This window comes from Gigantopelta aegis, unplaced genomic scaffold (genome assembly GCF_016097555.1).
Source record: "Gigantopelta aegis isolate Gae_Host unplaced genomic scaffold, Gae_host_genome ctg1056_pilon_pilon, whole genome shotgun sequence".
Classification (NCBI taxonomy): domain Eukaryota; kingdom Metazoa; phylum Mollusca; class Gastropoda; order Neomphalida; family Peltospiridae; genus Gigantopelta; species Gigantopelta aegis.
The window spans coordinates 198,636-211,718 of NW_024532411.1; the positions used below are offsets into that span (position 1 = coordinate 198,636).

Consider the following 13,083-nt stretch of genomic DNA (forward strand, 5'->3'; position numbering starts at 1 on the left):
AGGGCTTCATTGAATGTTAACAGTGATGGCTCTGGATCAACAATACTAACAGGGTCGAGTGGAATGATAAAAATTGGACTGGCTATAGAGTAGTTGAAGCACAAGATGGCCACAACAAAGAAGGTATATTCCATTACTAGTTATAGATCGGTTCGTTTGGTTAACTTGATAATTACTTCACTTTAAGTTTGTTGTGATTCTGAACCAAGAAGCAGTAATCTTTTATAGTATGCTGATGAATCTGTGCAAGATAATCCCATTTCCACTTAGTTCTAATATATTATCCCTAAAAAGATATAATTCAATACACTGCAATATACACTTACACAATAGACAATGTCTTTGCAACTCTGGCCCAAATTAACTGCTTATTTAACTGTCCCAGGATCTCCCATCTCCGAGGGAGGTCAGAACAGGAACAAAGTGAATATAGTTTTGGAAAGGAGCATAATATAAGCTATGCAAATTATATTGACATACCTCACACTTTCCTGGTACACAAACTGCAAGTACTATAGTTATCATAGCAGTCCACATTTAATATACATATACAGGATGTCGTTTATGTTACCGCAATATCTAATTTGTAGGGTACAATTGGTGAATACCCCTTTAGTAAAAAAGTCCCCCTATTATTTCCCTATAAATCCCATGGACTTTTTTTAAGTTGCTATTTGATGTGTTGTAAGCATGTATGTATTTAATAATTATATTTAATTTAAATGGCTATTTTTTAGAAAGAAAGATGATATAATAAATTAAGTATTAATTAGTCAATTGATTCACCAATGCATGTATCCATGGTGATGATTAAACATGTACAGCCAAAATACAAAGTCTGCACACACACACACTAAAGTATAATATAATAAGTGTTTTTTTTAATATAGAGATGTATTAGCAGCAATATTGCTATAGTTAATTTGTACATACCAGTATGCTACAACAATATATACCAGATGAACGCACAGTATGTGTTGCAAGCAAATCTTGTGTACACTGTCACCAATAGTCACCATTACTTTTCACAAACCTCTATAAGATACCATGACAACTTCTACCGGTAGTATCTGTGAAAAACAGAGAAATGTCACTTGTTTTTACCAGGCGCAAAGCGAACACTTTCGTTTATTTACTTACATGTAGACACGAGCTCTCTGTAAGATACAATTGCTGTGGTACATTAAGAGATGTCGTACATTGGATAAAGATGGTAATGTTTTACAACCAGTAACAATCCTATTGAGAAATTGGTTTAATAGTTCATAGTTAGGTGTGTGTGAGATAAGGCAAAATACACAGGAAAGAGTTTGTTTAGTGAACAAATACAGTTATAGTGTGGATGGTATTGCCATGTAAATGTTCAGTGAATTGATATATAAACTATAAACAACAAGAATATTGAGGTATCTAGTAATGTTTACTTATTGTAATTCAAATAGAACTTATCAGGCAACGTTAATTGTAGGTACCTTGATTAATTAGTTGCGTGGGTGTTTACACTCGAAGTGCAAAGAAAATTTCTTACAGATGGAGAGACCTGCTAGCAGACAATTAGCCGGTGTGAAGCACCAGATATACCACCCTCAGCTTCCCACTTTGCGAAGGATGGATATGGATACCAATATACATCGATTGTCTACAGAACATTCTCGTCATACAACACTTTGCTCCAGAGGTGACTAGTTCTCCACGTCAATTGTGATCTATTAATAATTTAACTAACTTTCTTATTATTATTTCATTGTCTTTCCTGTATCTAAATTATTTACAGATCAATTTATCAAAGCACGTACTATGCTACATGTCCGAAAACCCATTGTTCATTGTCAGGTACGTGGTACAATTCAAGTAATATAATATAGCCTGTCGTCCGATATCCTTCAGAAGGAAGTCCTTAGATTATTAATGTTTAATATTTAGGGGGTGGGAAAGTTTATACAAAGCAAAGTGTATACTTTCTGTCAGACTGCTCATGACTAGCAATAGTCTCATACCCAAACCTACAATGTTGTAGATCTGGGTATGAGACTACATTAGCAACTGCTAATAAAATGAAACAATTGTTATTTTCGAATAATATTGATGTAATAACGTTGTAGTCAAAATTTGAAAAGAGAGAGATAACTACATGTTTACATTATTTAAAATAATATCTTAATAACAAATGACACTCCTATATATATTATAAAAAGAACTATTAAATCATTAATCATTGTAATTTAAAGTTCCACTATTAACAATGTACACTATTATTATATACCATAGCATCAGCTGGTTTGTATATATAGTAATCTTATATGGAATGTTTTAATAAATTCATTATAAACTCTGCTATGTCAATGAATATTATTAACAATTGTTTTGTATTATTTACAATTCATTGACTAATTTTATTCACAAATATAAACAAAATATTATCTCATGGACAACCATCCATCCATCCATCAATTTATCATTAATTCATCTATTCATCCATCTATTCATCCATCCATTGACCCAACCATCCATCCATCCAGACTGTTACTGATAATGACACTAAAACAAGAGAGTTGTTCAGTATCAGCCATTATCTAAAAGGTAAGCCACACCCACCACATGGCGGTACTATATTAAACACATGTACTGATGTACTAATACTACAGCTGCCATATTGATGAATGGAACAAAATAGTAAATCTACTAAAAGACTAAAAATCAACACACATCATCAAGTATAGACGGTAAGGGATAACTCCTAGTATAATTGAGTTAATTATCCTTATATTTTACGAGGAACTTTAGCATTAATTAATTCTTCTAATTTTATTAGATACTCAAAAGCCGACCCAATTCTCTGGACTGTTCATGAGAAGGAAACATCCAGAAATAACTGCTTCTTGGCAGGTAATGATAGACATAGATGACTAACTAATGAATAGATTAGAGGCAAATAAATGATAATTTGATGGACAGATCTAGATGGATGACTTAAGACTGAGCATATTATAATGATATATATTAATATAGCATGCTTTGACAGTGAAGAATCCTAGACAAGATAGGAGACAAAATCGTCCACAGACTGCAACTAAAACCTATACCAGCGACCATGTAGTAAGTATTCTTAGTTCATTGTATTAGTATATATTATTACCTTTCTCTCTCTCTCTCTCATTCCACATACAGTAGCAGATATAGAGCCACTTCCAGGTAAGATAACAGTTAGTCCATATTTTTGGAAATGTGTATTATGACAGGAAGTAACACAATTTCACTTTTAGTTCTTAATTCTTATTTCTACACTTTCTCTACAGACCCTACTCTGCCTATCCTTGGTACTAATGTAGACTCTTCCTGTTGTAACTTACTCCCAAAGACTCATTTGTAACTCATATATCATATCTATTGTCTGTCTAATGTCTGTCAATTGTTGTATTTAGCTACAGTTATGTCTCTAGAGCTGAACATTTGTTTCTACTTTTTAAATGACATGTACACTTTTCTGTCCAAACTGTTTGACAGCTGCCACAATGATTCCTCATTAAGGCTCATTTGTTTCTAAAAAAACTAAAATGTTATCTAACAGCAATCTACATGTCATGTAATGATGATGTCATTATTATCAAATAATATATGTTGAAGCAAAATATCCTTTTATAACTACTTATAATTAAGCAATCATTTCCTAAAAATATACAACCTGATAATATTGCTGATCTGATGTATCATTCTTTCTTCCAAATTGTCCCAGTTAATGTCAGAAGTTATAGAGTCTTTTCCCAACAATATGTGTGAGAATTAAATTTTAGTAAAACAGCAAAAAATTTCAAATTATGAATTCACTAACAAAAAATCTATCTTGATTAAAACTATTAAAATTAATAACATAATATTAATAGCAGAAGACAGCAGGGCCATCCTCTCAGAACATCATATTTGCTACAGTTCAAATTTCTTGAGGACATTTTTTTCTTTTAGTAAATTCATCAACTTTCTTTGGATTGATCCCACCCTCTGGAAAGATGATAAGACAAAATGGACACATGAAAAGAGATAATAGATGAATGGCATGACAAAAATGGACAGAGTAAGTTAAAGGATTTGTAACTAACTCATCATGCGCCCAAGACGATCACTCTCCGATTGAATATAATCATCTCCTTTCTCTTTGACTTTATTCATCACTTTGACATAGTACTCAGCACTAAGAGAAAGAGAGAGTGTGTTATGTAGAGGAGAGCTAAGTGACAGCTGCTATCAAATAAAACTACCATTTTGGTAGTCAATATGATACTAGCTCTAAATCCAATGCTATAATATATTGTAAAGAATATATATACAAATTTTAATGTAATTTTTTTTAGACGAGATACTGCTCTAGTTAGAAATGTTCTATTAATGTACAAACAAGTTATGGAAGACAAAACAACTTTAATTCCGTTTATTTGTACAACTAATGATGAAATCTATATTTCTTCAATGATGTCATATTAGAGACTATGTCATTGCATATTATGGTGGTAAGTTTGTTATGAGTTGTAATATGTATTAAGTCATAGAGGGGAATAACTACTCTCATAGGAATATTAGTCAGTAGTTCATCGAGACTTAGTTAAAGCCCTCCCTCTCTCCTTCTTACTTAGGATTATCGAGTGTTTTAGCCTTAGCATCAGTTTCAGAGAGAATAGCATCACGAGAGTCACTTTCTTGCATGAACTTTTTCACCAAATCATCCAATTCTTTAATAACACCAGCCTATAGTATATTTTTAGTATATTATTAGTATACTGTTAGTGTATTGTTAGTATATTAGGTTATTATAATATTGCTTACATCAGCATTAAGACTACCACCTTTGACACGATGTGTTCCACATTTTTCGTTCAAATAATCAATAAAATCTTGAGTACCTCTAGGAGCAGAGTACTACAAAAATTGAAACACATTTTAAAAAATAACTTGTATTTCTTACATCTTCTGGTTCTTTCTTGTCTTTAGAAAAGAACTTGATGGTTGGGTAACCACTTACACCATACCTAGAGAGAGAGAGAGAGAGAGAGAGAGAGGAGAGTGACAATGAAAAGTTACTAACTTACTTAGAAGCAATGTCTCTGCTACTGTCAGCATCAATTTTAGCTACCACACACTAAAGGGATGAGAACAATGATAATTAATTAATTAGAGTTAACAATAGTCTATTGTATTAATAATCCTAAACTCAACATTAATGACTCACATTTTCATCATTCTTAAAAGTCGTAGCTACCTCCTCATAAGTAGGAATCAAGGCCTTGCAATGACCACACCCTAAATTATCAGACAAGAGGATCACATGACAGTCACATGACATGATTAGCATATCCTTATCCATCACTTACAAGGAGCATAAAACTCAACTAAGACATCTTTGTTTGTATCCATGACGATACTGTCAAAGTTACTAGGATTTAAGTCGACAACATTACTGGCATCCTTTTTGACACGACCTCGAGAACCTAATGACGTAAAAGATCATACTAGAAAGTTTAAAGTTCACTAGTTACCAGTTTTTTCATTGATAAAAGCTATAATCTCTTCTGCTGAACGTCCGCCACTATAACTGTTAAGAGATGACACCAAAATTAAAAGTTTTATGACTCACTCTTCTGGTGTGGTTGATCCTTTAGGAAAAAACTTAAGCGTGGGAAAACCTTGCACACCAAATCGTCCTCCGAGAGTTCTGTCGGCATCAGCATCAACTTTAGCAATTATTACATCATCAGAATTATCAAATGTCTTTCCAACTTCCTCATAAGCAGGGGCGAGACGCTTGCAGTGACCACACCCTATAAAGACATAGTTTTAACGTAATTACGGGTGTGGTTATCCACCTGGTTTGTATATTATAATATTATAATTAGTATCCTTCCATAACCCCACCCCCTAAAACCTAAACTAGTGTTGATACCCTACTATAGGCATAGCTTCATATTGTTAAGTCTCATACCCAGACTCCTTGGGACATTGGTATGAGGTGGAATGAGATTCTAAAGTGTATATATATATGCTAATTACTATCAGATGTGTTAATTACTGTTAACTAACTTACATGGAGCGTAAAATTCTACAAATGCAGCTTTTGATCCGTCAACATACTGTAACAAAAAAAACAATTAATAGTTAATTAATTACATTAATAATGTAGTAAAATTACGTCAATAAATGATAAAAGACTCACTTGATCAAAGTTATCATTATTTAAATCAATCACTACAGACTGAGAGAGAGTTATTAATACAATAAATACAAAAGAACATTTGAAGATATCCATTCTGAAAAGGTCACGAAGCATGTGCTTTAGGGGCGTGTCACTTAATAGGCGTGGTCTCAATGTTTTGAAAAATGAGCAGTCCATCTTCAGATAAAGTAGATCCATACATTTAGTCATCTAATAATCTTTCATCCATTTATCTATCTATTCATCCATTAGAGTTCAGCAAGTGAGGAGACATCATCAAAAGATAGTCGCTCCTCAAATCATACAGTCCAAGACAACAACCTAACAACATCAAGTTGTAATTTGAGAGGAAGGAACAATGGTGTCGCTATAACAGTAACCCTTCCCCCTCCTCGGTTACATCATCCACGTGGTCGAGGAAGACCCAGCAAGTGAGTATGTGTGAGAGAGAGGGAGAGACGTTTTATATTTTTATTAAAGGGCTGAGTTACAAGAGAGAGAGAAAGACCGACAAGACCAGGTGACAAAAATGTTTGAAGAGAGAGGAGAATTCTATTCTCTAGTATTAGTTGGTCTAAATAGAAAATTGGCAATACAAAATGGACTTTGGAAAATGATAAACGCAAACAAAGAAACATCAAACCAATAACAACTGTATCATAGATCCCTAATTGTAATTAAATAAGCCCCTATAATTATTATAATCATTAACAAACTCATTAGAGATATCAATTTCTCTATAACACTTCAATTTGTACACATTATTATAGAATATATTAATTTGATAAATACATGTACAGATATTACCACATCATTGTAACAATAGTTGTAATAACGTATAATATATTCTAATCAAAAAAGAGAAAAAAAAATTGTTACCAAGACAATCACTTGAAGTAACAACAAAAAGGTGGAAAAATGAAACGTTTTTTTTAATAAAATGGCTAGTATGTGAGTCCTGCAGACAAAGGCAGGATTTTAAACTAACAATAACAATAATAATAATAATAACAATATCAACAGCCAATTGTTATACCAGTTGTTAAGATGTATATGTTCCTACGAAATAGCCCATGACAAGGGCAACTAAAATTAATAGCATAGCTATTAAATTTAGAGATGATTCATTCTTATTTTGAGGTGATTTCAAAGGTGCCTTCACTGATGTGGACTGCGCTAAATATTGTTGCCTCAAACGATCTGTTTCAGTCTAGCAAGGAAACAAAAGAAATCAACAGCTAGACTGGTTGTCAATGGCAACAGCACCCCACCCTCAAGTTATAAATTATTATTACACTTAATTTGAAAACATGCAGAGAGTTGGTTTACTTTTAATATTTTGTTTTCTTCTGCTAATTTCTTGGCTTTGTCTCTAAGCACTCTCATTTCCTACAGTAATAGTATGAGTAATATTACAGGTACAGTATGTTTTATAACTTACAGATTGTAGTTGATCAGATTCTGTATTAATCTATGTAATCAGGAAAGAGGAAGATAGATAGAGAGTAAGGGGAATGGATAGGAGGGAGGGAAACATAAGAGAAAGGATATTAGGGAGAGAGGGGAACATAGAAAGGGATGATGATGGGAGAGAGGAAGAAAGTAGTAGATAAAAATGACCACATTAAACATTTCATATATTATATGCACCTGTCCAGTGGTTGTGTGTGCAGGTGTAGACCCAGCTGTTGGTTGAGAGGTAGGTAGAGGCTCCTACAATAGCAATGGATTTTAACCTCAAATACACACTCTCTTTCTCTCTCTCTCTTCCTCCTCTCTCTCCTCTCTCTCTCTCTCTCTCTCTCTCTCTCTCTCTCTCTCTCTCTCTCTCCTCTCACCCACACACACACACACACACACACACACAATTTGGCATATAGTCTATCAAACTAGCTCATTACATATAATAGCTACCTCTGGTGATGGTCTAACTGATGTTTCTTCTGCATTTGGTAAAGTTCTAGCTGGTGTAAACATATTCGGTTTCTCATCACTAGTATTTGGAGACTCTGACTTAACAGCTGTTGTCTAGGGGAAGAGAGTGTGTATATATTTTATATAAATTACAACACAGGCATTTACTGGTTCTGATGTTGAAGCTTCAGCATCAAGAAACAAACATTTCAATTTAGAATCCATGAGTTTCTTTTTATCAGCATTTTTCATCTATCAAAACAATAAAAACATTTAAATAAGGTCACAGCTAATAGATGGAGTCTCTTACAGCAACATCTAAATCGTCAGCATTAAAACCATCATCAACACACATTGACTGGACCATAAACTTGTGTTTGGTACGTTCTGCTACAGCCACTTCATCCATTGGCTGTAACATAACTGTGTATAAGAAGTAAGGCAACTTAAGTAACTTGTTTATAGTAATTAAGTATTCCTTAGTGATTCATTAATGACAAAGTGTATAAATATTCATTGTGCATGTATTATAAGTACATGTACTTAGGAGAGAGCAATTGACATTCCTTCCAACTAAAATAAAGGTACAAAGTCTGATCTACAATGGACAAGGATAATTCCTAGCTCAATTCTCTCTACATAATGTCTGAGGTGACTTTAGAAACTGTCCTTAGCATAGAGGTGTCCTCAATATAGAGGTTGTATAATACACTAAAGTATTAGTGTGGGATTAGAACAAGTGTCCTCAATATAGAGGTTGTATAATACACCAAAGTATTAGTATAGGACTAGAACAAGTGTCCTCAATATAGAGGTTGTATAATAAACTAAAGTATTAGTATGGGACTAGAACAAGTGTCTTCAATATAGAGGTTGTATAATACACTAAAGTATTAGTGTGGGATTAGAACAAGTGTCCTCAATATAGAGGTTGTATAATACACCAAAGTATTAGTATAGGACTAGAACAAGTGTCCTCAATATAGAGGTTGTATAATAAACTAAAGTATTAGTATGGGACTAGAACAAGTGTCCTCAATATAGAGGTTGTATAATACACTAAAGTATTAGTATGGGACTAGAACAAGTGTCCTCAATATAGAGGTTGTATAATACACTAAAGTATTAGTATGGGACTAGAACAAGTGTCCTCAATATAGAGGTTGTATAATAAACTAAAGTATTAGTATGGGATTGGAACAAGTGTCCTCAATATAGAGGTTGTATAATACACTAAAGTATTAGTATGGGACTAGAACAAGTGTCCTCAATATAGAGGTTGTATAATACACTAAAGTATTAGTATGGGACTAGAACAAGTGTCCTCAATATAGAGGTTGTATAATACACTAAAGTATTAGTATAGGACTAGCAACAAGTGTTCCAAGGTGCCACTATAGTCACTGAAGTACTAATGTAATTTTATTTTCTCAATGATTACAATACATCAAAGACCTCTCCATATAATACTATGCAACCACTCTCTACAATAACTTAGTTATAACCACACATATCAAATTACTACTATTAATACTGTTCTCCTAACACATCAGTGACGAATAATTAGATACTGTACTATAATATTATAAACACAAGTCACACATACAAGATGATGTGGCTATATAGAAGAACAGGAATTTAATCTAAGGTAATTATTACAATGTAATGTATTTAAGTTACTAGGTGCCTATAGCATCACTTAGGTATTAGCAGATATAGTATAGGCCATACTACCTATAGTAATGACACACCCCCTACATATGTAACTCAATACATTTCATTCATACCATTCTCAAAATTAGAAAAAGGGAATGTAATAGGAACACAATTTGATAGACTCTCATTTTATCAAAACGAGTGGTTTTTTTAGTTAGAATGCTTTCTCCATTATTGAATTTGTGATTTTAGAAGCATAACATTTGAGATTTCAAACACTTGTACTAAACTGCCTTGTAATTGATATTAATTGCAGGGGCATCCTTGTTACCTGATACTTCTTGTTCTCCATGAGGTGCAATGACTCCACTATTAGGTCTGACACAATATTGTTTAGGAGCTGTTGTCTTCACTTTAAACCCCACCCTTTCATTCGACGGGTTACGAAGTGTAAGTTTAGTTGTTACGACCTCTGTGAATGGACCTAAAAATCACAAAATAGAAGGTAACCCTTTAATTTGTCAGAAAATTAAAGTTATTATATAATTTCTGTACATAGGAATGTCAGCGTCATTACTTTTAATAATAATTAAACAGAGGGACTCCCTCATAGCAACAATGCTGTGTACATAGGAATGTCAGCGTCATTACTTTTAATAATAATTAACTAGAGGGACTTCCTCATAGCAACAACGGTGCGTAATTAACACATTAAGTTGTTAATAATAGCATAATGGTAGAAAGCAAACTTGTCTTATTGTTAGATCCTAATCAACACATTAACACATTTAATATTTAATTTTATTTAATTTATATGAACAAAGTGTATAGGAATAATAATTAACAGACAATATGCAATAGATTCATCATCATTTCTATGTTAAATAAAATTGTAATTTTGTATTAAAATTATGAATTATTATCTAATGTCGTAAAAACAACATTGAAATTATTAATGGAATAATATATACTATGAACAAGGTTTTCTCTCTCTCTCTTTCTCTCTCTCTGGTATGGTAACCGTGACATCATAATGACAATGTACACTAACTTGTTGTTCATTAAAATACAATTCCAATGCTTATCCTGAAATAAAACCTATCTATTCTACTATCCTAGCAACATAATGATAGCTAAGACTATGTACATTCATCTTGCTTGTTTATTTTAATAGGGACAATTATTAATCAGCCAATGACAGTCAATCATCTAACTCTTGACACGTTAGAAGAGAGACAAACACTACAGCTGTAATACTAATAGTTAGGTCATATCCTCAGTATGGAGATGTACTCTCAGTGTTGAGGTTAAGTAATGTACCCAAGTATTAGTATAGGAATACAATATATTCTGGAGAGGGTGAGTGCATGCAGTGTCCTCAACATAGAGGTTCTGAACATATAATTTATCTTGAATTTTTAGAGTGGATTCGTGGTTTAATATGAAGAGTTAGTCATGGCTGTGGTAAAATTCAATGACAGAGATATGATGCACAGGACTATCATATACACATGTAATATTATACTAAACACAATGATTAAACAATGTTCCCTCATTGTTATAGTATAATTTACTGCAATAATTGTCTACTGTACTGCTAATTAACTGTGATTATTACAGTTAAGTTCACCTTTAAATGTTAGTTCGATAGGTGGAACAAGTTCTAATATTTGAGGTGATTTAGTGGTCATCTTTCAGAAGTTATCTCTTTAACACGTTTACACACAACAGAATCAAGTCAATTTGAGAGAAAATTCTGCAATAAAAGGGTAAGATAAGTTGCAGAGTCAATCATGCAGAACAAATAAAATACTATTAATATGAACGTCTGTAAGCTTAGTTAACAGAGTTCTTAGCAAATTTATCTTACCTGGAAGAAGGCCAGAAGGAAGAATTCAAAAGGAAAACTCAAGAAGGGGTGAGCAGGTGCTTTCAGTAACACGTGATTTTCACGTGATATCAAAATGGCTCCTTCACCTCGTGTGATATGAATCATCTTGCCCACTCCACACCCATATATATTGCACAGAGTCAAAGAGGAAAAGAGCGGAGAGTTTAACACTCGAGGGCGAGTCCTGTTTTTTGAGACAGCCCAACCTTACACCAAGCAATACGTGGAAGTGTTTGCAGTTGTCAGATTAGAAAGTTTCTGCAGAAAACTGGACTTAGACTCCATCTTTTTCTTTACAGGACTGTCAAGAGACTACTACCATAAGTACAGCACATTACTACTCTGAATTAGAGCAAGTAATATTCAATCTATAATAATAGTCACCATCAACCATTTCTGTCTCTCTTCCTGGTTTGAATTGGATAGCTATTTCTAAATATATTTCAAATACTCACAGTGGCCATATTAAAGTCAAATGCTTCTTCATAAGCTCATTAGACATCAGAGTGTTATCATATTGTATTAAGAGCAGTCCAAATTTGGAAGAGATTACCATTTAAAATTGTGAGGTCCAAAAGGTACAAATGGATGGATGAATGGATGGATGGATGAATTAACATACTGACTGATAGATGAATGATATACAAATGGACAGATAGGTAGAGTGTTGGACAAATGGACAGATGTACTTATAAACAGGATATCAGGACTGTTGCCATATTGTCTATGTATTGTTATGTTGACTAAAGGTATCAAAAATGGCTGACTCTTTGCAGTCATTTGAGGCACATATTAAGAACATTTGTGGTGTACAAGTAGCAGTGAGATGTTCTAAAGATGTGGAAGAAATTTGTCAAAAGAACTTTCTCAGTTTTTGTGAGATGCTACGACCATTTAGCCAGCTAGCAGCAGAAAGTGAGTAGCAGTAGATGGATAGATAAATTAATGAATGGATAAATAATAGAGAAAGATGGATGGTTGGATAGTTCAATGGACAGATAAATAGATGGATTAATTAATATACCCATGTCAAAGGATAGTTGAACTTGTAAACTAACCTGATACGAGCTGTTATAAAGAACTATTTTATTTATATAGCTCAACTATATGACACTCAAGGACATCTATATCCTGTACGTGATCTTCGGATACGATTCAGGGAGCCACGCCCACATGTCACATCCACCAGCATGATAGAGCAATTACTAAGTGAAACAATTCATTGGTCAGAACGAGAGGGTATTAACGCTAAACCAAGTGGTCCTGTTATACAAACTGGCTCTGACGTAACACCAGGTACATGTACATGTAGCTATCTTAACTGTCTTCCTCTCTCTCTCTCTCTCTCTCTTCCTTTCCTCTTTCTTTTTACGTATCTCACTTCCTCTCCTTTCTTTCTTCGTCTGTTTCCCTTAGCAACCAC

General features: G+C 33.4%; 1 protein-coding gene across 1 annotated transcript; it reads right to left on the bottom strand.

Annotated features, from left to right (window-relative positions):
- Positions 1–4,089: 4,089 nt before the first annotated feature.
- On the bottom strand, positions 4,090–11,765 carry LOC121390900 (protein disulfide-isomerase like 2-1-like). Its single transcript, XM_041522763.1, has 8 exons — positions 11,640–11,765; positions 8,282–8,365; positions 6,071–6,116; positions 5,673–5,807; positions 5,361–5,477; positions 5,219–5,289; positions 4,622–4,737; positions 4,090–4,186 (listed from the first exon to the last, which is right to left on the bottom strand). The coding sequence occupies exons 1-8, from the start codon at positions 11,763–11,765 to the stop codon at positions 4,090–4,092; spliced, it is 792 nt and encodes a 263-aa protein (XP_041378697.1).
- Between the last annotated feature and the right edge of the window lie 1,318 nt (positions 11,766–13,083).

Coding starts and splice junctions, on each gene's coding strand:
- LOC121390900 (XM_041522763.1), bottom strand. CDS start 11,765: ATGATTCATATCACACGAGGTGAAGGAGCCATTTTGATATCACGTGAA. Junction 5,808..6,070: donor TGTAGAATTTTACGCTCCAT/GTAAGTTAGTTA, acceptor ATGTCTTTATAG/GGTGTGGTCACTGCAAGCGT. Junction 4,738..5,218: donor CTTTTAAGAATGATGAAAAT/GTGAGTCATTAA, acceptor AATATACTATAG/GCTGGTGTTATTAAAGAATT.